Source organism: Chrysemys picta, chromosome 1 (genome assembly GCF_011386835.1).
Source record: "Chrysemys picta bellii isolate R12L10 chromosome 1, ASM1138683v2, whole genome shotgun sequence".
NCBI lineage: Eukaryota > Metazoa > Chordata > Testudines > Emydidae > Chrysemys > Chrysemys picta.
Genome location: NC_088791.1, coordinates 150249229 through 150275575, shown reverse-complemented (window position 1 = coordinate 150275575; position 26347 = coordinate 150249229). Strand labels below are relative to the sequence as shown.

At 47.0% G+C, this 26347-nt stretch overlaps 1 protein-coding gene across 2 annotated transcripts in view; it reads left to right on the top strand.

Moving 5' to 3' along the window:
* Window positions 1-26347, top strand: part of VANGL1 (VANGL planar cell polarity protein 1) — a 61690-nt gene that overhangs the window by 12902 nt on the left and 22441 nt on the right. For both annotated transcript variants that reach the window (XM_005292672.5, XM_005292673.5), the window contains exon 4: window positions 2909-3516. In XM_005292672.5, the coding sequence (XP_005292729.2) occupies window positions 2909-3516 (608 nt within the window). The remainder of the gene's footprint in view (window positions 1-2908; window positions 3517-26347) is intronic.

Genomic DNA, 26347 nt, shown 5'->3' with positions numbered 1-26347 from the left:
TAAGTTAAGCCTGTTTCTGTTAAAACACTTCTGTCAGCATATTTCCGTGCAGAAGCCAAAAAGGTTTACTCCTGTCAGTCACTGACACACTTGCACTGGGATATCTTTTTCTCTTCCAGAAAACATGTTGGGTGCTAATGACTGATTTGGTGACTACAAAGGCTTAAGGTGCCACTATGTGGAATGAAGGAATCTATCTACTGTCTAGAAGCTTTAATGCAGTTTGGAATGCACTGGTGTAAATTTGTCAAGTCTTCAGAAGTCTGAGTCACTCCCTGAACAGCAGTTCCAAGTCAGATCCATACATGTCAGATTAACTCTTTATCATTGCCTTGTGTAGGGGTGTCCAAGCAGATGCATCATGGAGTAGGAAGAACAGTGTGCAGGATCTCTGTGGCAGAAGTTCTCTGAAGTTGGAATCCTTTTATTGCTGACTTTCAGAAAACTTTAATGTAGACTGAAATTTGACTCTTTGGCAATTGTTCCAACTTTTCAAATATGCTGGCTTCAGGTTGAACAGCTTTTGGACACATCCAGTACTTTAATATAGGAGCAAACAGGTGTTGTAGAGACCCACAAATTCACATGGTCCAGCACCTATAAATATCTATCTCCAACTGCTGGAGAGTTGGTTGTTAGCTTGACAAACATTGGCTAAAACAGTTCAGCAGAGGGTAGGGCTACCATATGTCCAGATTTCCCCGGACATGTCCGTCTTTTCGGTCTATAAATAGCTGTCCGGGGGGGATTTTTAAAAATCTAAAAATATCCGGGATTTCCCCCCGGTCGGCTATTTATAGACAGAAAAGCGGCGGCCAAGCCCCGCTGGGCAGCCAAAGCCCCTTCCCAGCTCCCCCCATCCCCTGCAGCCTTACCACGCTGTCCGGCCCTGCAGCTGTCTTCCCCCTCCTCCTGTCCCCTGAACACTCCGCCCACCTGCTACTCCCCCTCCCCTGTTCCCGCGAATCAGATCTTCGCGGGAAGTCTGAAAAGAAGCAGGGGCAGGTGGGAGGCAGAAACAGGTAAGCTGGGGCGGGGGGGCGCGAGGAGGAGAGCTCCGGGAAGGCGCGGCCCGGGCCGAGCGGCTCCCTCCGGCCCGGGCCAAGCAGCGCCTGGCAGCCCGAGCAGCGCCTGGCAGCCCCAGCGGCTCCGGCCCGGGCCCCAGGGCTGCGGCCCCGGTTCCGGCCCCCAGCAGCGCTGGCCCCGGTTCCGGCCCCCAGCAGCGCCGGTTCCGGCCCGAGCGCAGCCCGATTTCTGAGCTCTTTAAAGCTGGCCCTGGTCACGGGACAGGGAGGGGGGGGTTGGACGGGTCGGGAGTGTCAGGGGGGCAGAGGTGTGGAGAGGGATTGGGACAGTCAGGGACAGGGAGCAGGGGGGGTTAGATGGGTCTGGGGTTCGGGGGGGCTGTCGGGGGCAGGGGTGTGGAGAGGGGTTGAGGCAGGCAGGGAGCAGAGGGGGTTGGATGGGTCGGGAGTTCTGGGGGTCCTGTCAGGGGATGGGGAGCAGTTGGATAGGGCATGGGAGTCCCAGGGGTCTGTCTGGGGGCGGGGGGGTCAATATGGGGTGGGGGTGTGGATAAGGGTCGGGGCAGTCAGGGGACAGGTAGGGTCGTAGGGGGGTGGTGAGGGGTTCTAAGGAGGGGGCAGTCAGGGGACAAGAAGCAGGGCGGCTTAGATAGGGGGTGGGATCCTAGGGGGCAGTTAGTGGCAGGGGTCCCAGGATGGGGCAGTCAGGGGACAAGGAGCGGGGCGGGGGGTTGGGGGCTCTGAGGGGGGCAATCAGGGGGTGGGAAGTGGGAGGGAGTGGACGGGGGCGGGGCAGGGCTAGAGCGGGGCTCCTCCCCCCCCGCCCCCCCCGTGTCCTCTTATTTGCTTGTGGAAATATGGTAACCCTAGCAGAGGGTGTGTGTAATGTTTCCTCCACTAGTGAGGGAAACTGAGAAAATATGCAGTGGAACCCTTTGAAAGTGAAACCATTTATGTCACAACTTTACTATGGATGAGGTTTCACTATAACCATAATTGCACTTGACTCGTTGCTGACCATTGAAACCGTATTTCTCTTGCAGGTAGATTCTGTAGTGCACTTATAAGTACTTGCGGACTGGAAGAGCGCTAGTTCCTGCATTTACAGAATGTTCTGTATCTGCAGGAGGTGGGCTCCTCTATTTTTAACTTCTGGGTTTCTTTATCCGAGCTGGCTCTCCAGATTTCTAAGTAGCAGGAGCAAATGCTCCCAGTCTCTCTCCCTTCATGAATCCCCTTCTACTCATGCTCACACCGTAACATGTAATCTTTGTTGTCCCTACAGATTGGCAGGGTATTTGATTTTCTTTCAGGGAACTGAAAGGAAAGACCCATGCACAATAATCAGCATGTAAAGTTATTGTGAAGGACAAGATTATAACAGGCGTTCAAAAAAGAACTAGATAAATTCATGGAAGTTAGGTTCAGCTATTAGCCTGGATGGACAGGGATAGAAAACCATGTTCTGAGTGTCCATAGCCTCTGTTAGCCAGAAACTGGGAATGGGCACAGGGGATGGATCATTTGATGTTTGCCTGTTCTGCTCATTTCCTCTGAAGCACCTGGTATTGGCCACTGTTGGAAGACAGGCTACTGGGCTAGATGGACCAGTGGTCTGACCAGTACGGCCATTCTTATGTTGAGTTACCTCTCCTGGGGCTGTAGATGCAGGAAAAAATTCCAAATTTGGTTAGACCATTTACCCCTGCTTCCCACCCTCCCACATTATTGTTGAATACATTTTGGGGATTCTAAACCTGCTGTTCAGTTGTGTTGTGGCAGAGTCAAGTCTTCTTTGGCGATCATGTGGCTCTTTGGTTGCTAAACGCAGAATGTCAGGAATTGAGATAAACTGATGTTTCCTTATTCTCTTTCCCTTTCAGGATGACAATTGGGGTGAGACCACAACAGCTATCACAGGCACCTCGGAGCACAGCATCTCCCAGGAGGACATTGCCAGGATCAGTAAGGATCTGGAGGACAGTGTTGGCTTGGATTGCAAACGCTACCTTGGTTTAACAGTGGCTGCTGTCCTTGGACTCCTCGTCTTCCTTACCCCCATTGCCTTCATTCTCTTACCCCAGATCCTGTGGCGGGATGAACTGGAGCCATGTGGCACCGTCTGCGAGGGACTGTTCATCTCTGTGGCTTTTAAACTCCTGATTCTTCTGATTGGGACCTGGGCTCTGTTCTTCCGTCAGCCGAAGGCGGATATACCAAGAGTGTTCGTGTTCCGGGCCCTCCTGTTGGTCCTTATATTCCTGTTTGTTTTTTCCTACTGGCTCTTCTATGGCGTCCGCATCTTGGACTCCAAGGACACCAATTACCAGGGGATAGTGCAGTATGCGGTGTCTCTCGTAGATGCTCTCCTCTTCATTCACTATCTAGCCATTGTGCTGCTGGAGCTGAGGCAACTGCAGCCCATGTTCACGGTCAAGGTGGTGCGGTCGACAGACGGAGAGTCGCGATATTATAGCTTGGGGCACCTGAGGTACGTTGAAATTTCTTGGGGGCAGGGGAATGTCTGGAAATCTGTGTAAAGATCCAAGTGCAATAGCCGAGAATGCAATCCATTGAGCATGGTTTTGTTAACGTGATATCCATTGGGTTTCTCTATCCTTCTTCCCCATCTGAGGCTCTCCAAGTCCTTCATAAAGAAAAGATTAACAAATTAAACCTATTGGCTCCCCAGTGGGGTAGGAAAGGAATGTTTCAATTTCACAGATAGTGAAACAGGAACAAAGGCTGTGATTTGCCCACGGTAAGAGCCAGTAGAGCTGGGGATTGAATGCAGATCTCCTCAGTCCCAGGCCTGTATTTTAACCTCTAGTCCAGGGGTGAGCAAACTTTTTGGCCTGAGGGCCACATCAGGGTTGTGCAACTGTATGGAGGGCCGGATAGGGAAGGCTGTGCCTCCCCAAACAGCCTGTCCCCTGTCCCCTATCTGCCCCCTCCCACTTCCCGCTCCCTAACTGCCCTCCTCAGAACCCCCAATCCATCTACCCCCCCCCCCGCTCCCTATCCCCTGACTGCCTCGACCCCTATCCATATGCCTGCCACCTGACAGCCCCCCGGGACTCCCACCCCCTATCCAACCGCCCTCCTCATCCCTAACCACTCCCCCCCGGCCCCTAACTGCCCCCCGGGATCCCACCCCCTTATCCAACCCCCCCCCCCCCCCGTCCCCTGACTGCCCTCCTGACCCCATCCACATCCCTGCCCCCTGACAGGCCCCCCGGGACTCCCACTCCCAACCTTCCCTATTCCCCATCCCCTGACTGCCCCGCCAGAACCTCCACCCCATCCAACCATCCCCTCCTCCCTGACTGCCCCCCAGAGCCCCCCGCTCCCTTACCCAACCTTCCCGCTCCCCACCCCCTTACCAGCAGCAGGAGCTCGCAGCTGCGACACCCGGCTAGAGCCAGCTGCACCCTCCCAGCGGGAATGGCGGGCCAGAGCATGGCTGCAGAAGTGGGGGGACAGCGGGGGAGGGGCCAGGGACTAGTCTCCCTGGCCGGGAGCTCAGGGACCGGGCAAGGACAGTCCTGCGGGCCATAGTTTGCCCACGTCTGCTCTAGTCCTTGCTTTCCTCTCTTCTCTTCCTATGAAGAGCCAGCATTGGGATTGCCTGAAGAATCCCTAAATGCTCCCGCATTGGGTAGCCAGGGGGAAAGGGGTCCTTTATGCTAAGTGATCAGCAGCTATGAGATTGGAATTTTTTTTTCAAACTGATGATTTGGTTTCTCAAGCCTCAGATGAAGATGGGGGCAGGGTGGGGGCTATGTTCAAGACTTGTCCTGTTGTGCGTCTGGACCCTGACGCTACTTGATGTGAAGGGGTTCTGTCTGCATGCCCTAGGGATACAGATAAGCAAGCTTTTGCTGTGGCAGCTCCCAGGATGTGGCACTAGCTCCTCTTGGAAGAGCTACCCCAGCTTCTCCCTCCCCTCTTTGGATAATTGAAGACCCCACACTCTGGAGTATTTGTTTCAGCTGCTGTCAGTCCCATATGTAAGCTTTGGCTGCCTTTTCAGTTGCTCTATATTGTTACTACTTAGTTTGGTTTCTAGATTATTTGCTGCTTCAGTTGGTGGTGGGTGGAACGATTTACTTTGTAGGTGTCTAGGTGGGGCCAGGGTGCCTAAAAGTTATTAGACCTTCTTAGCACTCCGGCACCTCCTAGATGTCATTTGATACTCTTAGTTGTATGACTCATGCCTGACAACCCACCCCTCCCGCTGAGGTTCCTGCCTCTCTCAGGTGTGGGAAAGGCCAGGTCACGCTGGCTAGAACTTTTTTGGGGGGGAGAAGGCTTTTTTCTGGTTCACTCACCCCATGAAACTGATGGCTTCTCAGGCTGGGGGAGGGAATGACCTCAAGCATGAAAGGGAAGATCCTGTCAACTAGTGTCTGGATTAAACATCTGTCGAACTTATCCTGTCCAGATCCCTGTGGTGCGCACAGATCTGCTGCAGATGGAGAGATTAGTGTCTGCTGGTTTAAGTGGATATATGAACACAGTCTCATGCAGCCTGTTAGCATAGCAATGGAATTGCTTTGAAGTAGGGCTTAGTGGTTAGAGCAAGAGCCAGGGAGTTGGGATTCTTGGTCCTTGTTCCTGGCTGTGCTGGTGACTCATGTGACTCTGAGTAAGTTAGCTCAACTCTTTGCCGCTGTAAAATGGGAGAAGATACCTATCTTCATAGAGAGTGGCAGAGTAGCAGGGCTTAACTTATTGTTTGTAAATCACTTAAATCTGTAGGACCACACTGTTGTTATCAGCATAATTAATCTATTGCCTATATGAGAGTTTAGATCACATAATGTTAAACACTAAAACCGATCACTGAAGAATCTTATCAGGCAAGGACCAAGACCTTTCAGCCCAGAGAGACTGAAGGGTAGCCACCAAAGTAAGAATTCATCTATACGCTAATACTTCACACATTGGGGTGTGAAGATGCCATTGTTACAAGAAGAAGAGTTCTGCATTTTTAAAACTTAACTTTGGGTATCTGTTTTTTCCTAAAGAAAAAAAAAATTCTTGCTTTTGAGTGTTTTAGTACAAAATGGTGGGAAATCCCAGGTTTGTATGCACAGGTAGAAGGGCCTCTGTTGCAAACATGCTTGAAACTATTCATATCTACAAGCTTAGTCCATTGACTTCATGCTTAAGGTTAAGCACCTGCATAAATCTCAGGAACATGATGCCTAAAGTTGTAACAGGTCTTCTGTTAGAGCCTGATATATCTGGCTATTTTGGAAAACCCCTAGCTGCACCTAACTATTCGGTCAGTGACATTTAACTGGCATGGTAACTGAAATAAATGGACTGACTTCTCATCCTAAGGCCAAGCAGTTTGTTCCTGTCTTCACTTTGTCTGTCTCTCTCCATCTCCGCAGTTTTGAGCCCCACTTCTCCGCCTCCACCCCCTTCCGTTGAGTGTCTAGCATGCTTTTTTGGGATGGGCTGGGAGAGCTTTCAACATATCTGGGGGGAGGGATAGCTCAGTGGTTTGAGCATTGGCCTGCTAAACCCAGGGTTGTGAGTTCAATCATTGAGGGGGCCATTTGGGGATTTAGTTGGGGATTGGTCCTGCTTTGAGCAGGGGGTTGGACTAGATGACCTCCTGAGGTCGCTTCCAACCCTAATATTCTATGATTCCTCCTAATGTTGTTTCTCAGAGAACCTCCAAACAGAGCTGGTCAGTTTGTTTTTATATATATATATATATATATATATATATATATATATATAAAATTTGCAGAAAAATTTCAAGGTTGTCAAAACTGAAAGCATCAGGGTTTTTTTTTTTTTTTTTCCAATGGAACAACCAAAATTCTGAGGCACGCAGACACTTTCTGCAGAAAGTCTTGTCACAAACCTAATTTTCTATCAGCAGAGGTTCGGATGGAAAACTTTCCACCAGTGCTGGCTCCAAATGAGTGAAGGAATGGGGAGGAGCTGAACTTGCCAGTAAGGACTTCTTCTCAGCTCTAGCAGGCTCAGGTCACTTCTCTTCCAAGAGTGGTTCCTATTAGCAGGCTGGCTAAAGTGCTGAGAGAGGGACCCCACCAGTTCCAAAGATTTCAAGTTTAGCTGCCCAGTTTAAGGACCTCCTGGCCTGTGATTTTTGTTTGGGAGCAGGGAGTGGGGCATTGCAATGCAGGTGGAAGGTGGAGTTGTACCCAGGATTGTGCAGCCAAGCCGAAACCCTGCTTTATTTGGTAAATTTATAAGTTTATAATGTTTGCTGCACTGCTGGTAATGGTGAAATCACTTGAGAGGCAGAGGAACACAACATGAGGGCTGTTTGCAACCCTGTTCAGCAAATGCACATGGATACAGAGAGTGAGAAAGAAAGAGGAGAGATGAACAAAACTCAGAGAAAGAAAGGAAAACAGAGGAACATGCAAGCGAGACTGGGTCGGGAAGCAGATGGTAGGAGTGAAAGCAGGGGAAAGGGGTGTGAACAGAAAGGGGAAGGGAGAGAGAAGGAAAAATAAAGCATTCTCTATCAGCAGGACTGATATTCTGGGGACTTAATTTTTTAATGTCCCTGTTTGTATCACACAACCCGGGCATCTGTTGCTCTTTCAGGCCAGTTCCTCCCAAAATTTTCTGGATGCCTCATAGGTTGTTAGCAAAGGCCCCATTTAAAAACCCCTCCCATTCTTAATCAGGCCGCTAAATTTATTCTCTTCCTTTCAAATGAATATGCATTCTTCGCCCCCCACCCCGACTCACCCTAGAGCAGTGCTAGTCTAGACAGCTCAGGAAAAGGAATGGTTTCAGAAGCACATGGTAATTATTTGTCTGTAAACATTGATAGAATTAGTGTCAGGCGCCTGCATTATCTTGGAATGATTTGGGTTAAACAGGGCCATTAGTGGGTCATAGAGTCTATTTCCACCCTGTTACATGGATGGGACAAGACATCCCAAACAAGGAGCAGTGGAGGAGGGACAGGTGATACTGTTCACAGTTGTCCATTTATAATTATATGGGTCTGTACAATGCCAGGTCTGTGGTGGAGAGCACAGATCTGCCCTAGCCTTTCACCTCTTCAAACAAGCTGCCTGTGAGATTTAGTTTGTGAGTCTCAATCTAGCTTCTACTGGACATCCGGCCACAACATTTGCAGTGCGATCCACACAAGTGGACATACTTGGCTGTCTTTAATCCAGAAAGGCTGAGTACTTGGAAAGGCCTATTGCAGGGGTGGCCAAACTTACTGGCCCTCTGAGCCACATATGACAATCTTCAGAAGTTCGAGAGCCGCGGCTGAAGCCCCAACACCCCGTTCCCCGCTCGGCAGAAGCCCCTATCCCACAACCCTGCTATAAGGCAGAGGTCCCAAGCTCCCCTCCCCCGGGTGTAGGGGAGGTGTGTGTGTGGGGGAGGGACATGGAGGGCTCGGTGAGCTGCACTTTAACTGTAAAAGAGCGGCATGCGGCTTGCGATCCACAGTTTGGCAACCTCTGGACTACAGTGTCAACTAGATCCCCTCGCCCATCCCTTTGCAAAGGTAGGATATAATCCTTGCTGAAAGCTATATGGGATATTTAACCTGACCTTAATTGTAGTCAAGAGGCCAAGAAAGAAACTGGTTGTAGCTACACCCCCATCTGTTACTACTCTGTCCATCCCTTCTAGACCCATCTCCATCTAGAAGTCATTAATGCCTCCAGGTTAGAGGTGCTGTTGCATGCACAGTGATCAACAACAGAGCAGATGCAGTCACCACATCTAGGCCTATATGAAAGACCTCAGAGAAAGCTCGCCACCCACTATAGCAGAAGATAATAGAACTGTCCATAGAGGCACACATTGCGAATGTCCACCCACACCTGTGGACTGTAATGCAAAGCAGAAGTAATCTGTGCTGGCAGAGTTGTGTAGGGCAAATTTATGCCACCTCTTTTCTGATTGTATCCAGTACAATCAGCTTCTTTCTTCAATACCCAAACTTAAACAAACAGCAGGCCTGGCACTTGTGAAATTGCTCTCTGGGTTTTCAGCACTTAATGATCTCATTTGATAAGCTGCCTCTTGTATCCAGGCTCCTCCAGTTGGTGCAGCGGGCATAGTTGGAGTGTGAGAGGAGGGGAATGGACTGAAAAGGAACAAAGGGTAGGGGGAAGTCGGTTCCTCAAACCAAAGTCTGCATGTTTAAGCCTTTCCTGAAGTGTGGCTCGCTAACTCCAGGCAATGCTTAAAGAGTGACATGCCCTTAGTCAGCGAGAATACTTGTGCATCATCTGAACGGAATAGAAAACTCTGCTTTCTGTCCAGAGTCCTGCTGAAGCTTTTTTTTCTTGGAGGCTACGGACACTCTGTCTCAGCCACCCCAAATGCAAGCTGTTCATGGAGTACCTACCTCTTACCCCCATTCTCCATCACAGGGTTTACTGGACCAGATCAGAGCAATGGCCCATTTAGTCGTCTCTTGCTTCAGGCAGGGCATGATCCTGCAAATGATGGTGAAGAAACTCCCTAATGTATCTGGCCAATTTGTTCCTCACTGAGATTCATAGATTATAAGGCCAGACAGGATTGGTGTGATCTAGTCTGACCTGCATAATACAGACCACATAGGACTTCCCTGAATTAATTCCTGTTTGAACTAGAGCATATCTTTTAGAAAAATATACAATCTTGACTTAAAAATTTCCAGAGATGGAGAATCCAACCCCTTGATAAAGAGGAAAGTGTGGTCTTCCAAACCTCCTGCAGTGATCAGCCTTTGCTCTGAAGCATGAGATCTGATTACTCTGAGCTTGGCCTATAACTACCAATTTTATTAGTAATTTGAAATGTATTCAGCTATTGTATCAGAGACTCTGACCTCCTGTAGTAGTAAGTTCCACAGGCTGAGTATGTGCTCAGTGGAGTAGCACAGCCAACTCCGCAGTCAAACCCAGTAGCCTAAGTGGAATTGGACACCCACTTGCTCATTCCCTGCTGAATTGCACCATCTCTAAAAATGTTCATGTTGGTAGAATTGGAGGGTGTTCTCAAATCGAAGCTAGCCCTACCCACTTCTGTATGATACAACTCCTCATTCCCCACAGCTTCCCCGCTTCGTCACGCTAGCCAGCCCAGAACTTCCTAGGAAGCTGAGTGTCATTCTGCTAAAGTGGCTAATTGCCACTGAGGATGTAAAGCTCTCTCCGAACCTATGCTGTCAGCCCCAATGTAGCCTTTTAGTGCTGGTGAAAGGTGCCAGCCTGATGCCCTGGAGACTGAAGTCCTCCCGACTACAGAACTGGCCCAGCACAGACAATGACAGTGCAAGCTTCCCCACACCTGTGTTTGCCACTAGACTGCAACAGTGACTTGCTTGGGCCCTCTCCAGGGGTGAGAGGCTAGCTCTTCTGCCTCCAGACCCATTCAGTTCTTTACTGCTCTGGGCATGTCAGCAGTAGTTTCTGATATAGGCAGTTGATCACTGGGAGTTGCACTGAGAGTCCAACGCATTTCAACCACCAAATAACATCTGATCCAACTGAGTTCTGATTGCTGTCTAGTGCTGGGTTTTCCAGACACTTGACCTACCTGGTCCTCCCCTACCCCCACTTCCTTGTACACACAAGGAGAAACAGCTGCCTGCTGCATCATCCGGGTGGGGGGGTGGTGGCCACAGTGATAGAGTATCATACAAGTGCCTGTGCCAGTGTTCTCTGAAAATCCTTTTTGCTGGTATTGTGGGCTCCTTCGCACCTAGAAATGAATGCTGGTAGGAACATTTTATTTCTTAATTCCCTTTTATGAGGGTTTGTCTGTCTGGCAGCTTGCTCTGACACAGTCTGTATTGTGCACCGGCAAAGGGAGCATCAGGATTTCTTATGGCAGTTAAAGCAGTGCCACTGTCTACTGGAGCATTTCTTGGTGACTGAATCTAACAGCAAAGTCTGGTACTACTAGCCCCCTCCTGTTACAAATGAGCATTCTCAGAGATCTGATGGAGGGTGATCTGCCTGTGTGCTACAGTTTTCCCTAGGTTACTACACTTAGAAATTCAACCCCCAAAGTCTATTTGGTTGACTGGTTGGTTTTGTGCATGTGTTTGAAGAGAATGGGTATAACCAGTGTACTCCCTTATTGCACAGATTTGCCCAGCAGACTTTTAAATATTGATTTAAATCTAGAACTGGACTCCTGCCTCCAAAAACTGATTAGGCAGTGGGTCCGAATAAAAGAATGGGAGCTGAGATGGCCTGGGTTCTATTCCTGCCTCTGCCTGATCCATTGTGTGACCCTATTCCTGTCATTTTACCTCTATGCCTCAGTTTCCCCATCTACCTCACAGGTTTGGAGGCAAGGCTAGTGTAATGAAAGTTAGTGCAGTGGGATCCTCTCCTGAGATGTGCTGTGGTAGTAGAAAGCTATTCTTGATACTCTGTTGAAATAGGATATGTTAATGAGATAATGATGCAGCCCTGGGGCCTAGCAAGCTACTGGGCTGCAGCCTCCGCCTTCCAAGGGAGCCTGAGCTTTTTTTTTTTTTTTTTTTTTTCAATTGCTTTGCGTCCCAAAAACATGAGTGTGGAGTGTCATATGATGTACACCAGCCAGTGTAACAGTTACTCTCTGCTACTACAGGAGCTCCAACCAGCAGAGACTGGGGAGTGACCTTTATTCCCTGGAGTGATGGTTTCACATTTTTGGAATACTTGTAACTTAATATTTTAACAGTCCCGAATGTGTACTTGCAGGTGAAGGGCCTAGAGTCAATTATTAATCTCTGGCTTTCTCTTCCTCTTACTATGTGATCTCCTGAAGGGCAGCCTGAGGGGCCATGGCTTAGTCTGCAGGGATTTTTCTCCTTGTTTTAGTTCTGCAAACTGACAGCACACAGCAGTAGATGTACAAGCACTTCAGCATTCCCTGTACTTATGGGTTTGTCATCTGATTTCCTCTTCCATTGTTGTCCTGCCACCCAAAAGGCCAGCTGGCCTTCTCTGAAGTGCCTTCTGTGAACTTTGTGGCCACTACAGAAAAGGCCCAGGCATCTACAAACACTGAAAAAAGAAAACCCCCAAACTTTTAACACAGACTCCCTGTGACAAATCATGGGGTACTAGGATTGCATCAAAGTAATACAGGTCCAGACCTGGTGTACAAGAAATTGTTTTCAATAAATATATAATTCATTCCCTATATATACATAATATAAAAAATATCAAGTAAAATGGCTGCTAATCCTAACCTGAGTTCTCTCCAGTGTCGATTGATTTAAATCAAGGCAATTTAAATCAGTGATTTAAATCACCAAGTGGAAAGCCTTGATTTAAATTATCAATTTTAATCACTTTTCCATTTGTACTTCAGTTATTTTTCTAAAGAAACGTGCATTCTCCAAGGCTGATGTAAATCAACATGTTTTCTTTAACACAGTTTTTATAGAGGCTAATGGATTCTGTGTGTGTGTGTGTATATATATATAATTTTATTTAAATGTCTTAAGAGATAATACGTTTAGGCTGTAACACATTCTATATTAAACTCACATTTCATTTTAAACAGATTTATTTTTAAAATGAAAATTTATAATAATTTAAATAATAGAAAACCTGAATTAAATTAAAAAAAAAAATGTTTTCCCCACCATGGTCCCCTCCACACATACAACCCTTAATTCAAGTGTACTAATGTTTTTAACTCAAGTTGGCTGTCCTGTTTAGGGGCAGAGTATAAGCTAAAACATTTTAGCTACTGACACAACTACTCTAGTACTGGATGCAGGCGAATATCACTCAAGAGCCACTTGTCCTCCAGTGCCCTTCCCTCAATTCTCCTGTGTGCTCAGGTTCTCCCGCAATTCCCTGGGAAAGAATTTATAGAGCAGTTCATCTTATTGCAGCACTAAGACTCATGGGATGTGTTCCCAGAAGTCCCAGTGACACACACGGATGAATGCAGCGCCACTGTGGACACTGAGGCTATATCTACGCTATGGATGCTACAGCAGCATAGGTAGCGTGCTGTAGCTACACTGTTTTAATCCCACAGCATAAATGCTTCCTACAGTAATGAAAGAGGTTTTTCCATTGCTACAGGAACTCCACCTCCCCCAGTGATGGTAGCTTGGTCAATGGAAACATTCTTCCGTCAGCTGCCTAGCTGCGAACACAACATGGGTTAGATTGGCTTGACTATGGCTTTTAGCAGTGTGGATTGTTCACACCCTTGAGTGCTCTAGCTATATTGACCTAAATTTTAAGTATGGACCGGACCTGAGTCTTGCTTCTCAGTGGGGTGCTCTCATTTGAGCTGGGCTAACTTGAGAGGAGTAACTCAAGTTAACTTTGCAGTCAGGATGTGCTCTGCATGGGAGATTGAGCTCTGGCTTAGAAATGGAGTGTGAGAGATGGGGTCCCTCTCACACACGGCCCTATACGGCACAGTCTCAAAACAGCCCCTAAGGGCTGGTCTTTTGTTCACAGAAATAACAAAAGGTGTGAATTTAACCGGTTTAGTTACTTCCATGCAAGTTTGTGTGGACTTCCAGTTTGGAAGAAAGTGGCTAATGTTGGTTTAGTGGAAGTCTAGCTACTGACTTTAGCTGGTTCCCATCTGAAATGAATGTCCTCACCCTGACTGACACTGAAATAACTCCTCCGTTTTGGGAAACCGAGTAGATACATCTCTGCAAGTCTGTGTGCAGACCAAGCCTAAAATGTAGTTCAGCTTATTGCCCCTGTATGTCTGTATTCAACCCCATCGTTCAGCTACGAGTAGCTTTGTGGCAAAATTTGGGGGTTTGAGAGAGAATCATGAGAAATATCCCCAAAAGATTAAAGCTGTTCTAATTCAGGGTAATGGCAAACTGCCTTTGAATGCTGAATCTGTTAATCCTGAGCCCTGCCAGGAATCAAGTAATGAATGATCCTTTCCCTGGGATAGCACTCAGTCAGGTTGCTGGCCAGGACCTGGAATGAGACCGGAGTGCTTTTGCCTTGTTGCAACAAATGAGACCCTTTTAAATAAAAAGAATCTCTTACTACACTGATGTATGAATTTAAAACTGTTCTAATGGTTACTTAGAACATTTTCTCCTGCTTATTTACTTCAAGATAAACTGGGCAAATACATTAAATATAATTTCCTTCTTTAACTTTCAAAGCTATTAATGTATGTGCATGGGGGCGAATTTCCTAGTAGCGTTCACAAAGGCTCTTCAACCATCTCACCTAGCATACGAAAGATAATTGATTTAGCCTTATGCCCTTTTTAAAACATGGACTCTTATTACTCAGATTCAATTTTGCATATGTACAAGAAATAGGTTTTTCCATATTTAAAAAGAAAAGGGAAATTGGAGGAAGCTAGAGTTTTTATATTCAGGTTTCTGCATTTGTTTTTATTTTTACTGTGTTTTTTTCAGGTCTGAATTCACTGCAGGTATAAATCGGGACAAATCCACTGATGTAAATGGAGATATTTGCTTAGGCTAGTGGTGAATTTGCTGTAGAAGGATGAGTCTCTATACCACCCCTACCACCACCCCACCTCAGGAGCCATAGATGTAGGGCCAGTGACCGAAAGCAGCAAGGTTAGAGGGCTTCTGTTTCCTGGGTGCTACGAGGCGCCCAGGCCCCTATCCCCTTCTGTTCCTGTGCTCAGCTACACACTGGCACTTAAGTCCTGGGTTCCTAGGCAGAGCACTCCCTATAGACAGCTTTCGTTGTTAGGAAGCAAGAAAAGGGGAAAGGGGGGTTGTTTACTCAGTCAAGCACCAACAATATGCGGTGTGCTCTTTTGGTGTCTACCTTTGTTTTCTAACTCTTTATCCGAAGTGCTTTGGTTGGAGTTTAATCCAAAACTAGAAATTCTGTTTTACACTAAAATGCTTTTTGGAAGTTAAATGTTTCTGTGCCTCTTAAACAAACAAACGCACACTAAATTCTTGTTGATGTTCTTTATGAGCTGGTGTCTTACGTTAGTAAGAAGCCTGAGAGAAACAGGTTGTGTCTGCCGCTTCGATGGATTACTGATGAATATTGAAATGAACACGTTCGTTTTCTAGGTCTCTCTGCAGTAGGGTTACCATATTTGAACATTGAAAAAAGAGGACACTCCATGGGGCCCCGGCCCCGCCCCAACTCCGCCCCTTCCCCTCCCCCGGTCCCACCCCTTTCCCCACCCCCGGCCCCGCCCAACTCCGCCCCTTCCCTGTCCCCATTCCAACCCCTTCCCCAAAGTCTCCGCCCCCTCCCCTGAGCACCCCACATTCCCCCTCCTCCCTCCCAGCCACACGAAACAGCTGCACCAATTCTAAAGTCAGGCACTCCACTAGTATAGACTCCCATGACTTTAATGAAGCTGCTCAGTGGAGGATCTGCCCCGGCGCTCAGTTTTTGGGAGCGGTCAGGACACGCAGCTCACACTGTTCTGTTTCCCAGCTCCCCAGATGCCTTGGAGCACCCAGTTCTCCTCCCTGCCCGGTAAAATCCCGGACATTTTGAGCTATTTAATTCTTTAATTCTAAAACGTAATTCTTTATATGTAGTGAACTTTGTATTTTCGTTTTGGCATTGTGTTTGCTCCTAGAATCAGGGGCAGCCAGGGTCTCCACGTGCTGGGCCCGCCACAAGCCAAGCTCAGAGGCTCCCATTGGCTGGGAAAAGCTCCAATGGGAGCTGTCGGAGCCAGCCCCTGCAAGCCCTGCCCCCGCAGCTCTGATTGGGCAGGTATTTCGCAGTGATCCACCACACTGCTGTGTCTCATCACAAATGGGGAGCTGAGTGCCATACAGCACACCCCAGCCCCAGGAGCTCTGATCCACTTGCAGGCAAGGCAGCCCGATGCCCATCGCAGCCAGAGCTCTGATCCCTCTGCACACTCCTGCCTTTTTCACACTGCCCTCCCCTCCTCCCCCACCACAGTCAGTGCTTTTTGGCGACTCCCCGGAGCAGCTCCCCCAGCGCTGCCCCCCACCTGTGCAATCAGCGGCGCATGGTACTCCCAGCTTTGCTGGCATCCCTGGCTTACCTTAGAGCAGGCTCTGGCGACTGCTGCTGCTCCCTGACTCTTCGGCTCTCTTTAAGAGCCAAGCTGCCCTAGTGCTACCGGCTTCAGGCACTTCTCCTACCTGGGCTCTAGCTGAGCTGCTCCTGCCAGCTCAGACTGTAAGAGCCGAGCTGCTGGCTTCTGGCAGCCCTCCCCTACCTCAGGACCCAGAGCTGGCTGGACACGTCCCTTCCCCAGCTCAAGCCGAGCTGCTCGGCTCCGCCCCCTCAGACTTACAGAGCAGAGCTGCAGGAGCCAGCGTTACCGGCTTCAGGCAGCACCCCCCCTGCCTCCGGACCCTGCACCGTGGGAGCAGCTCAGCTGGAGCCGGGTAGGAGAAGTGCCTGGCTGGGGGCTCGGGGTCCGGAGGCGGGGGGGGTGCTGCCTGAAGCCAGTAGCGCTTGCTCGGGCAGCTTGGCTCTGTAAATCTGAGAGGGGAGGAGCAGAGCAGAGCCGCAGGGGGAGAGGAAGTGCCGGCCATTTTCCCGGACATGTGTGGCTTTTCAGCAATTCCCCCCGGACGGGGGTTTGATTACTGAAAAGCCGGACATGTCCGGGAAAAAGAGGACGTATGGTAACCCTACTCTGCAGTTGCCTTTTTAAGTGCTAGTGGACAGTGTGGAGGGACTGCATTGGACACTGCAGTCTATTTGTCTGCGGAACAAGAACAGCACTTGATAGCACATGCCTCCTGCAGTATGGTGCCAGTTGTGTGCCTCATCCCCTGTCCTAAAGAACCCACCTCCAGAGTGAAAGTGACATTGTCTCTCCATGTCCTGGTCGGTCTTTGGTACCCCGTCAGCAATGGGGACCATTTGTGATTTGGACATCAGGAACCGAGACCATCAACTTGCTTTTCTCATAAGCTCCCAGATATTGTGTGATAACTTCTGTTCGCTACAGACTTAGTCTGGATTGGAATCGCTGACCTAGAAATGAGTCTCAAACTCGCATCCAAGCTCCGGAGCCCTCCAGATTTCTTCCTCCAGCACTTCTTGTCACCTGCTGTTCCACTCTTTCCTGCTGCTGAGATCTTTCTCATAAGACCGACTTCTGTAGCAAGCATTGATAGTCCCCAGTAGTAATTAGCCTGCAAAATTGTTCACTTGGATTGATTTAATTCAAGCCTTCAAAGAGCTAAGGGCAGATGGGTTCACTTTACTGTAAGGAAGCTGGAATGACCAGCTGGCTTGTGCTGCTACTGACTGCACCTATGCGCACTAAGCTGCGTGATGCTGTGCAGGTTCAGAGTGCCTGCTGAGCCGTTAATTTTGAGATGTTGTGGATCAACTTCCTGAAACCATCCCTTCGTGTAAATTGCCATTTCTGTGCTTCGGTCAGCCTTTCCCCCAGCCTTGTCGATCAATTGATAATGAAGGCCTTTCACTGCTTAGGCCTGTTTCAGTGCTAGCAGTTGGTAGGTTTTTTTTTTTTTTTTTTAAATGAACAAGTTAGTCTTCTCTCTCACTCCCACAGGGATACTCAGCCACTTCACAAAACCATGGTGTGGAGACAGTCGGCATGGCATACTGGCAGCATGCTTGGCAGAATCCTAAATCTGAGCTAGCTTCTGAGATCCAGTCCCCGCCTCCTCCTAGGATTTGATCCAGCTACCGTTAGCTTCAATGAGAACTGGCTCAAGCCTGTAATGAGGGTTTTGGGCATCTGGCCAGGCCTTGGTTTGTTTCTCATTGGGTGTTCTTGTTTTGTGGTGGTGGTGTGGCTAGGGAGAGGCAGTGACTTATTTCTTCTTTCAGTTCCTTGTGCCAGCCTCAAATGTGAACTGCCAACAATAAGATGGGCGCGCTCTCTGCTCTGTGAGTGTTAGCGGCTTTTATATATATATAATATATATATTAAAATCTGTTCTAGGGGAATTAATGCTTTAGGCCTTCTAGGTGTTACCGTAATACAAATAAATACTAACTGGACTCAGAGCCATTAGCTTCTAAGGTTGTCAATACGGCAGCTGGGAGCATGTTTTCCTGCCTGGGTACACAGATGTGCACTAACTCTGCTCAAGCTAGCATGCCAAATGTAGCCGTCTAGACCTCGTGCCATAGGCGAGCCACAGAGTGGGACAGGCTTGTACCTGTGCCACTACGTCCCTGCTGCTGTTTTTAGTATGCGAGCTTGAGCAGAGCTAGCATGTGTCTGCCTCTCTGGGCTGGCTATACTCTGATGATACTCTGTATTGTCGATGCCTTCCAACTTTGTATCAGCAGCAAATTTCACTAGCACATTGCTACTCTTTTGTGCCATAGTTATTAATAAAAATATTGAATAAGATTGATCCCAAGACCGGACCCTGAGGACTCCACTAGTAACCTCCCTTCAGCATGATAGTTCAACTTTTAGTGTAACCCCTTGCCTTCTCCCCTTTAGCTAGTTCCTTATCTGTCTTACAAGTTTCATACTAATCCCCATCTTCTCTAATTAAACAATTTCCCATGTGGTACTGTGTCAAATGCTTTACTTGAAGTCCAAGTATATTAAATCTGCTGCATTTCCCTTATTTTAAAAGAATCGGATATTTTCTCAAAGGAGGAAATCAAATTAGTCTGACATGTTCTGCCTTTGGTAAACCTTTGTTGCATTACATTCCCTTTACCTCCAGGAACTTAATGATTCTTTCCTTCACAATTTAAGTTTTGCGTACTGCTGAGGTCAGACTAACCGGTCTAATTGCCCAGATCTCTTGTTTTGTTTTGTTTTTTGTTTTTTGTTTCCCTTTCTTAAATATAGGTACAACATTAGCTATTCTCCAGACATATGGTACGACTCCCCAAATAGCTCGACTTATTACAATCCATGTTCCAGACAAGCAATCTCATGTGCCAGTTCTTTCAATATTCTGGGATGGAAATTATCAGGTTCCCATGACTTGAGCACCTTAAGCTCTTTAAATTTTTTTCTTTCCACCTCAGATGTGGTACCTTCCATTTCTATACCCTCACTTCCATCAGCCATCCTGTCTTTCATACCCATGTTTCATATTATCGCCCATATTGAAAACAGAGGCAAAGTATTCATTTAGTTTTTGAGCCACACCTAGTTCATCTTTAAACTCCTTCCCATCCACACTGTATAGCAGCCTAATCTCATCCTTCTTTATTCTTATTATTTATATAACTTAAAAAAAAACAACCCTCTTACGTATTTTAACTTCCTTGGCGAGAGCTAATTCAGCTTGACTTTTAGCAATTCTCACTTTATTCCTCCATTTTCTAACCTCCATGATGTAGCTTTCTTTGTGGATCAGTCCCTTTTCCCATTCCCTATAGGCTCTCTGCTTACACCTGCTAACCTTTCTGAGGAGGCTATTCATCCAGCTGGGCTTGGAGCCTTTTCCTACAAGTTTTGCCCCTTGCATGGGATGCAAATGGCAAATGGACTTTCTTCAAATCAGCGATTCGAAAGCTAAGTTTCCCCCACATTTAAGTCCTTGAGCTCTTCAGGCCAGTTAACTTTAACTTTAACTTCTTCTTCCCTTAAAACCCTTGAAATTTAAAACCGTAGTTGTTACCTGATTTTGGTGGTTCTTCCATTTAATTTAAACTAAAACAGCTCTTGATCACTCAATCCAAGATTATTTCCTACGACCAACTATTCTATGATGTCCTCACTACTTATCAAAAAGTTCACCTCTTGTTGGTTTGGTGGTCTGATAAAGAAAACTCTTGTATCATATCCAGGAAAAACTAGACCCCATCTGTATTAGTAGCATTTATTCTCCAATCTCTATCTGGGAAGTAAGTCTCCCATCATGACACAATTCCCAAATGTATTTATCTCTCTAATGTTATTGAAAAGATCTCTCTCCATATCTGAGTCTGACTGTTGGAGGTCTGGAGGAGACCCAAACACTTGCCTAATACAGCCTCTCTTGCAGCCCTTCCCCAAAGGGAAAGATTTTGATTTTGATCCAAACAGGTTTTTTTCGTTCGTGCTGTTGCTTCTTATCTCCTTTACAATTTACTGCTTCCTTGGTGCACAGTACTACCCTACCACCTTGGCCTTTTTTCCTCTCTCTCCTAAATAGCTCTTACCCTTGAATACCTCTAGTCCAGGGATGGGCAAACTATGGCCCCTGGGATTGCTGCCCCCTGTGGTGCCACAGGGCTAAGGCAGGCTCGCAGCACTCCTGGAAGCAGCCAGCACCACGTCCCTGCGGCCCCTGAGGGAGTGGGGGGCAGAGGGCTCTGTGTGCTGCCCTTGCCTTCAGGCACCGCCCTCTGCAGCTCCCATTGGCTGGGAATGGGGAACCGTGTCCAATGGGAGCTTTGGGGGTGGTGCCTGCAGGCAAGGGCAGTGCGCGGAGCCCTCTGCCCCCACCCCCAGGGGTCGTAGGGACATGGTGCCGGCCGCTTCCGGGAGTGGCGCAGGGCCAAGGCAGGCAGGGAGCCTGCCTTAGCCCCGCTGCATGCCGCTGCCACCCCAGAGCTGCTCAAGGTAAGCGGTGCTGAGCCAGAACCCACACCCCAACACCCTGCCCTGAGCTCCCTGCACACTCCGCCTGCACCTCAACACCCTGCACCGAGCCCCCAACCCCCTACCCTGAGCCCCCTCGTATGCACCGCAGTGTGTTTAAAAAAAAAAAAAAAATCCAGCTAATGTTGCCTTAAGGTGTCTTGCACTTAATTTCCTAAACTGTCTTTAAAGGAAGAGAAGAAACGTTCATGGCCCTGTGTGCAATTTCCCCACCTAGATGTGGCCCTCAGGCCAAAATGTTTGCCCACCCTGCTCTAGTCCATTCAGAAATGATATTCCACCATGTTTCTGTCATTCCTGTAATATCTGGTTTGACCTCCTGCATCAGTAGTTCAAGTTCTTCCATTTTATTGCCCAGACTCCTTGCATTCATGTACAAGCTCTTCAGTTGTTTTTCTCAGCTCTCATCCAGTTTTCTACCTGGATTAGGTATAGTCCTTTACTAATGGTAACATCAGCAGTAGATTTGACTGCTACTCAAATCAGTATTTGTACTTTTTCACCTTGCTGTCCATACTCTCACCTTCTGATGTTCCTTTATCCCTTAGTATATCTTCATTTAGCTGAATTTTACTGCTGTGTATTGAAGCCAAATGTGGAGATTTCTCAAGGTCTCTCCCAACTTTCTCCCCTTGTCTCCTAGTTTAAAACCATTCTTATCAATCATGCCAGCTTTGATCCCAGAAGGTTAATACTCCATGTACTCAAGTGAAGTCCATCAACTGAGGAATGTCTTCTTTCTGTGAATGTCTCCTAGTGGTCGATCATTCCAAAATCTTCCTCGCAGCACCAATCCTTGAATCACCTGTTCATCTTCATTAACTTGTCCCTTCTTCTCTAGGGACCAAAAGTATTCTGCTGAAAATCATCTGAGCTTTCACTTTAAGTGTCTTACCCAGCTTAGCGAAGTCACTCTTTATCCATTCCAGTGAGAATCTAGCAGTGTCATTCGTTCCAACCTGCAGCACAGCTCAATGAATTTTTTCCCTTGCTCTCCTCGGGATCCTTTTCAGCCTCATGTCCACATCTCATAGCTTTGCTCCTCTCAGACAGCACGCTCTTCTGTTCTCTGGATGTGTTCTGGTATGACAAGCCCGTTGATTCGGTTGACTATGGAATCCCTGATCACATAAGCCTGTCTTCCCCCCCCCCCCCGTCCCCCTCCTTGTGTTGGTATGAATCTCTTGTGTTCTCTCTCACAGTCCCCAGTACCTCATCCTCATTTTCCCCCCTAGGCTCCAGTCCTTGATATCTCCATCTCTTCCTCTCTCCTGCAGGGACTGGCGTCACCCTATCTTCTGCCTGCTTCTTCTTCTTGTTCCTCAGTGCAGCAGAGAATTAATAGACTTTTAAGGCTGGAAGAGACCTTTATGATCATAGTCTGACCTCCTGCATGACACAAGTCCATAGAACTTCTCCCATTAACTCTTGCATCAAGCTCATAACTTTTGGCTGAGCATATCTGTTAGACACCGAATCTTGACTTAGACTGAAAATGATGGAGAATCTACCACATCCCTTGGTATGTTCCACTAGTTAATTATCCTCGCTGTTAAATGTGCACCTTATTTCTAGTCTATATCTGACTTCAGCTTCCATGCATTTGATCTTGGTATGTCTTTGTCTGCTAGATTAGAGAACCCTTGGCTCTCATATCTTCTCCATGTGTAGGTCCTTCCCTATACTGGGGAGTAAAAGGTTTGGCTATTTGGATGTGGAGGGGCATAGTGAAGTGTGACACATCTTGCTAGTCATTTTCTGTCCCTGACAAGCCAGTGTCTTATTGGACCTTTTAAATCATATCCCCCTTCACACCCATCAACAGTATCTTTGAATTTTGCCATGACTTATTGTACTAGCTGCATTCTCAAGCTTCTAGCGCTAAAACCAATGCCTCTTACCATCTGAAAGTAGCTTGTACTCCATCTTACAAATGGCAGGAAAACATTAATCTTGAACTCCGTCAATTGAAATCTCCACTACTAAAACTGCCTGGTGAAAGACAGTTGCAGAATTGCTTAGTGGGCAGTCCAGTACAAATGTTCTAAAGACAATAAACTTCACCAAGCTCCTTGCCTGGTCAGTTTCTCAGAATAAGTGTTTCAATCAGAGTGTGGCTGTAATATAGAGTCTTACAGGATTTATAGAACTGCTATGAAAGCGTTCTGGATTAAATTGTGGACTTTAACCATTGGCCTGGGAATATTTGTAGATTTACTTTTTAAAAATAGCTTGTTCTGGACACTTCATTTAAAATATTCCTTTAAAAAAAAATACTGATGTCATGCTGTTTAAAAACTTCCTTTTTAAAATGTAACTTTTCATGCTATTTTATCTCCAATGTGGACTTTATTTATTTATTTATTTATTTATTATATAATATAAAATAAACCGCATTTGTGGTAGACTTATGAAAACTTTTTTTTAAAAGTATCAGATGAAAAAAAACTTCAATATTTCCTGAATTTTTTAATTAAGGTTGTACAAAATCCCTACTGAACTGTTACCATGGACATTTTGCACACACTATTTTTTTAGTTTTTTATCTTGTTAAATGTGTAACTTGATGTTCTGTGTGATGTGTGCCAAAAAATATTTGGGATGTTCAAAGCAGCTGAGATAACCCTGCTGTTGGAAACTTAACTAATGCATTTCCTGACTAATGTTGCAGTGTGTTTAGCTGGATTTTTTTTTTTTAATGTTGCCTTAATATAGATGTCTTGCACTTAATTTCCTAAACTGCCTTTAAAGGGAGAGAAGAAACGGACATAGGAAGAGATTCCTGGAGCCAGTCCAACAAATCCTTCATACTTGTATGAAGTACATGTCCCTTTAACTGAACCATTAGTACGCATTCAATTAATAGAGCCAAGTGTTTACAAGAACCGTTCTGTTGTTGCTATACAGTCAGCTGGGGAGCAGGCTGGGGACTCCTTCCCTCCCAGGACACGGGAAATTAAGGATTGGCCATGTGGATCCCCTCCCCAGCTGCGAAGATTGTCCAACAATTGCCTGGAGTCCTGCTCCTTAGTCATGTATTTAAAACATACTTGCCAAATTCTATCCATCCTAGTGCATTTCCTGAGCAGGCTTGCGGAGTGAGGAATTCTGAGCACTTATTCTTAGTTGCCTGTAGACTTCAAATGTGGTTGTCTGACAAGAAAATGTGGTTTTCCTGTCATTTGAGAGAATGAGACCACAGCCCAAGGAAACTAAAATGGAATATTGTTGCTGTTGCAATAGTCTGAAGATCTTGTTCTGACACAATAGTTGAACAGGTTTCTTAAGTTGTTTTAAGTGTGTGTTCTCAGATATAAAACTGAAATGCTGCTGCTCCCTCCAGTTTGAGACAACCTTAATCCTGTGCCCTGACAGCCACCTTAGCGCAAGGGCCAATGGAAGAGCACAATATTGTTCCCCTCCCTTAACCTCTTCCATCCAGTAGCAAGTACTTCCTGGATCAGTGGTGCTGCCCAGAGCACTGTGAGGGGGCATATGAATGATGCTGACTTGGGATTGTGGTAGGCACAGGGAATGCAGTATGTTTGAGAGTGGTACGGTACTGATCTTCCTCTTCACTACTGCCATCCCTACAGGGGCAGATTCCAGTTTGTGTGGGAAATGTCATCTTCGTCCTGGGTTTCCAGGTTTTGCAACACTTGGTTTTGGGAGCTACACTGTAATACCCTTGCAGGACATGGCAAGCACAGGGCAGTGCTGAGTGGCTTTGGCCTCTGTGCTTGCAAAGGGGTTTTGTGTGTGAATGTCCCTTGTTTTTTGAGAAAGTGGGAGTAACGAGGGAGGCAAAGTTGAGGGACAATTTTGGGAAGGTGGGGGAAGCTTCCTGGCCATTTCTCACAGCCCCTCAGCTACCAGTGGGAGGCAGCGCCAGGGGATAAGAGTAGTCCATAACTGGCTTACCCCTATGTGTGCCCAGCAAATCTGTATGTTTTAGACTTGCTGTTGATCGCCTACACTAGATGAGCTCAGGGCATCCCAGTGATTTGACATCTCTGTGGATACTGGCCATAGTTTTAGGCTGAGTACACAGTCCATGTGCACAAAACTACTCTCCAGAATGTGCCTAGAAGGGGACTTGAACTCATGGTCATTGGGACTGCATTTTGGTGCCACCCTCCCTAAGCCATCAGCTGAGTGGAGGTGTCTCATTGAGCCTCTTCCTTGAGGACCCAGAGCTCAGTTTCCACAGTTTCTGCCTGGTCTCAGTATCATGTGACTGAGAATGGAGCATGTTTCTTCTCTGCTACCCACCCCAGTTTCAGTGCATTGTGCCAGATTCTAGAGCACTAGAAAATTTAAAAGTAGGTCATTTGGGGGAGAAACTTCTCTCAGGAACACTTCAGACCCCAGTGTGCACCACTAACACAACCCAGGTCTATCAACTGGCATAGGAATTGTCGGCCCGTCTGAGTACACCTGCGGATTTTAGACACTTTGTTTAGAGCCACCTCTTCAGAAACCTCCGCTCAACCTAACCCCTGGTGCGGGAAGGGCTCCCAGTAACATACTGGGAAGACAGGGACTCCAATGGTTAAAAGTCTTAGCTCTGCATGTCTGTGCACTGTTCCTTGTTGCAGATTGGATTTGGACATAACTGCTGGGATTGCCTTTCTCTGCTCTAAGCTTTGTCCTAGCATTTCCGGTCTTCTGCAAAGCCTCCAAGAAGAATCTTCTCCTTGAAAAAAGACTTCAGTCAAAGCGTGATTAAGTCCATCACTGCAGCCAAGGTTAAGGCCATTTTGGCCTGCAAGTTGCAAAGTGTTTCGTGATCTCCTAAAACTGAAATCATATTTAGTGACAAGTTTCCAAGCAGCTGTTCCTGAGTTACCTATGGCAGGAGGGGGAAGTGTTTCACACGAAGAAAAAACAAATCCCTCCTTGGGGGCATTGTAAAACTTAATTCATTACTGTTTGTAAATGGCTTTGCAATCCTCAGATGCAACATACTACTGAAGTTATATCTGCTTATTGGCTTCCCTTAGTCGCAGCATGCTCTGACATGACCCTTTTACTGATTTCACATCAGAGTATCCAGAAACTTATTTGTTAGGAATATCCTGATTTCTGCAGCCTAGACAAAGGGCAATTGTCTTCTGCCTTGCCCCGACAGTGATTTGAGGCTGAACTCATGATGTAAAACACTTTGAAATTCCTTTTGAAGGTTGCTTTACGCAGTTGTAGGTTAGCATAATGTTAGAGCATGCTTCATCTCGTAGCCTATTCTACTGGACACTGTCATATATAGGATACAGGTGAGACTTCCAGCTGCAACCATCTGAGTGGGTCATTGCAGTTACAGTGCACTGAAATCTTCCCAGCCCATCCCCTTATTTTAATTGTAAATGGAAGGAAAGTTAACTTGCAGGGGTGCTGAGTGAAGTGTTACCAGCTAACATAGGGCTGAACTCCTTGTAGAGGTGCTCTGCCAGGAAAGTCTCCGAACATCGGCTTGGGAACCTAGCCAGTTTCCATTCGATCTGGAGTCCGTGGAGTGTGGGTGGAGAGGAGAGGGCTTTCTGCAGCAGCCACTTTACTTCTCTGTGCATTACTAAAGAAGCAGCGCAACTAGCCTGCAGCAGAAAGTCCCAGAGAATATAAAATCAGAGCTGAATTTTGTGTGTATTTAGCATTCTACTCTAGTCAGTTCACTTACCCTCTAAGGCAGGTGTTCTCAACCTTTTTCTCTCTTAATCCTTCCTCCCCCCCCAACATACTATAAAAACTCCATGGCCCATCTCTGCCACAACAACTGTTTTTCTGCATATAAAAGCCAGGGCCAGCCTTAGGGGATAGCA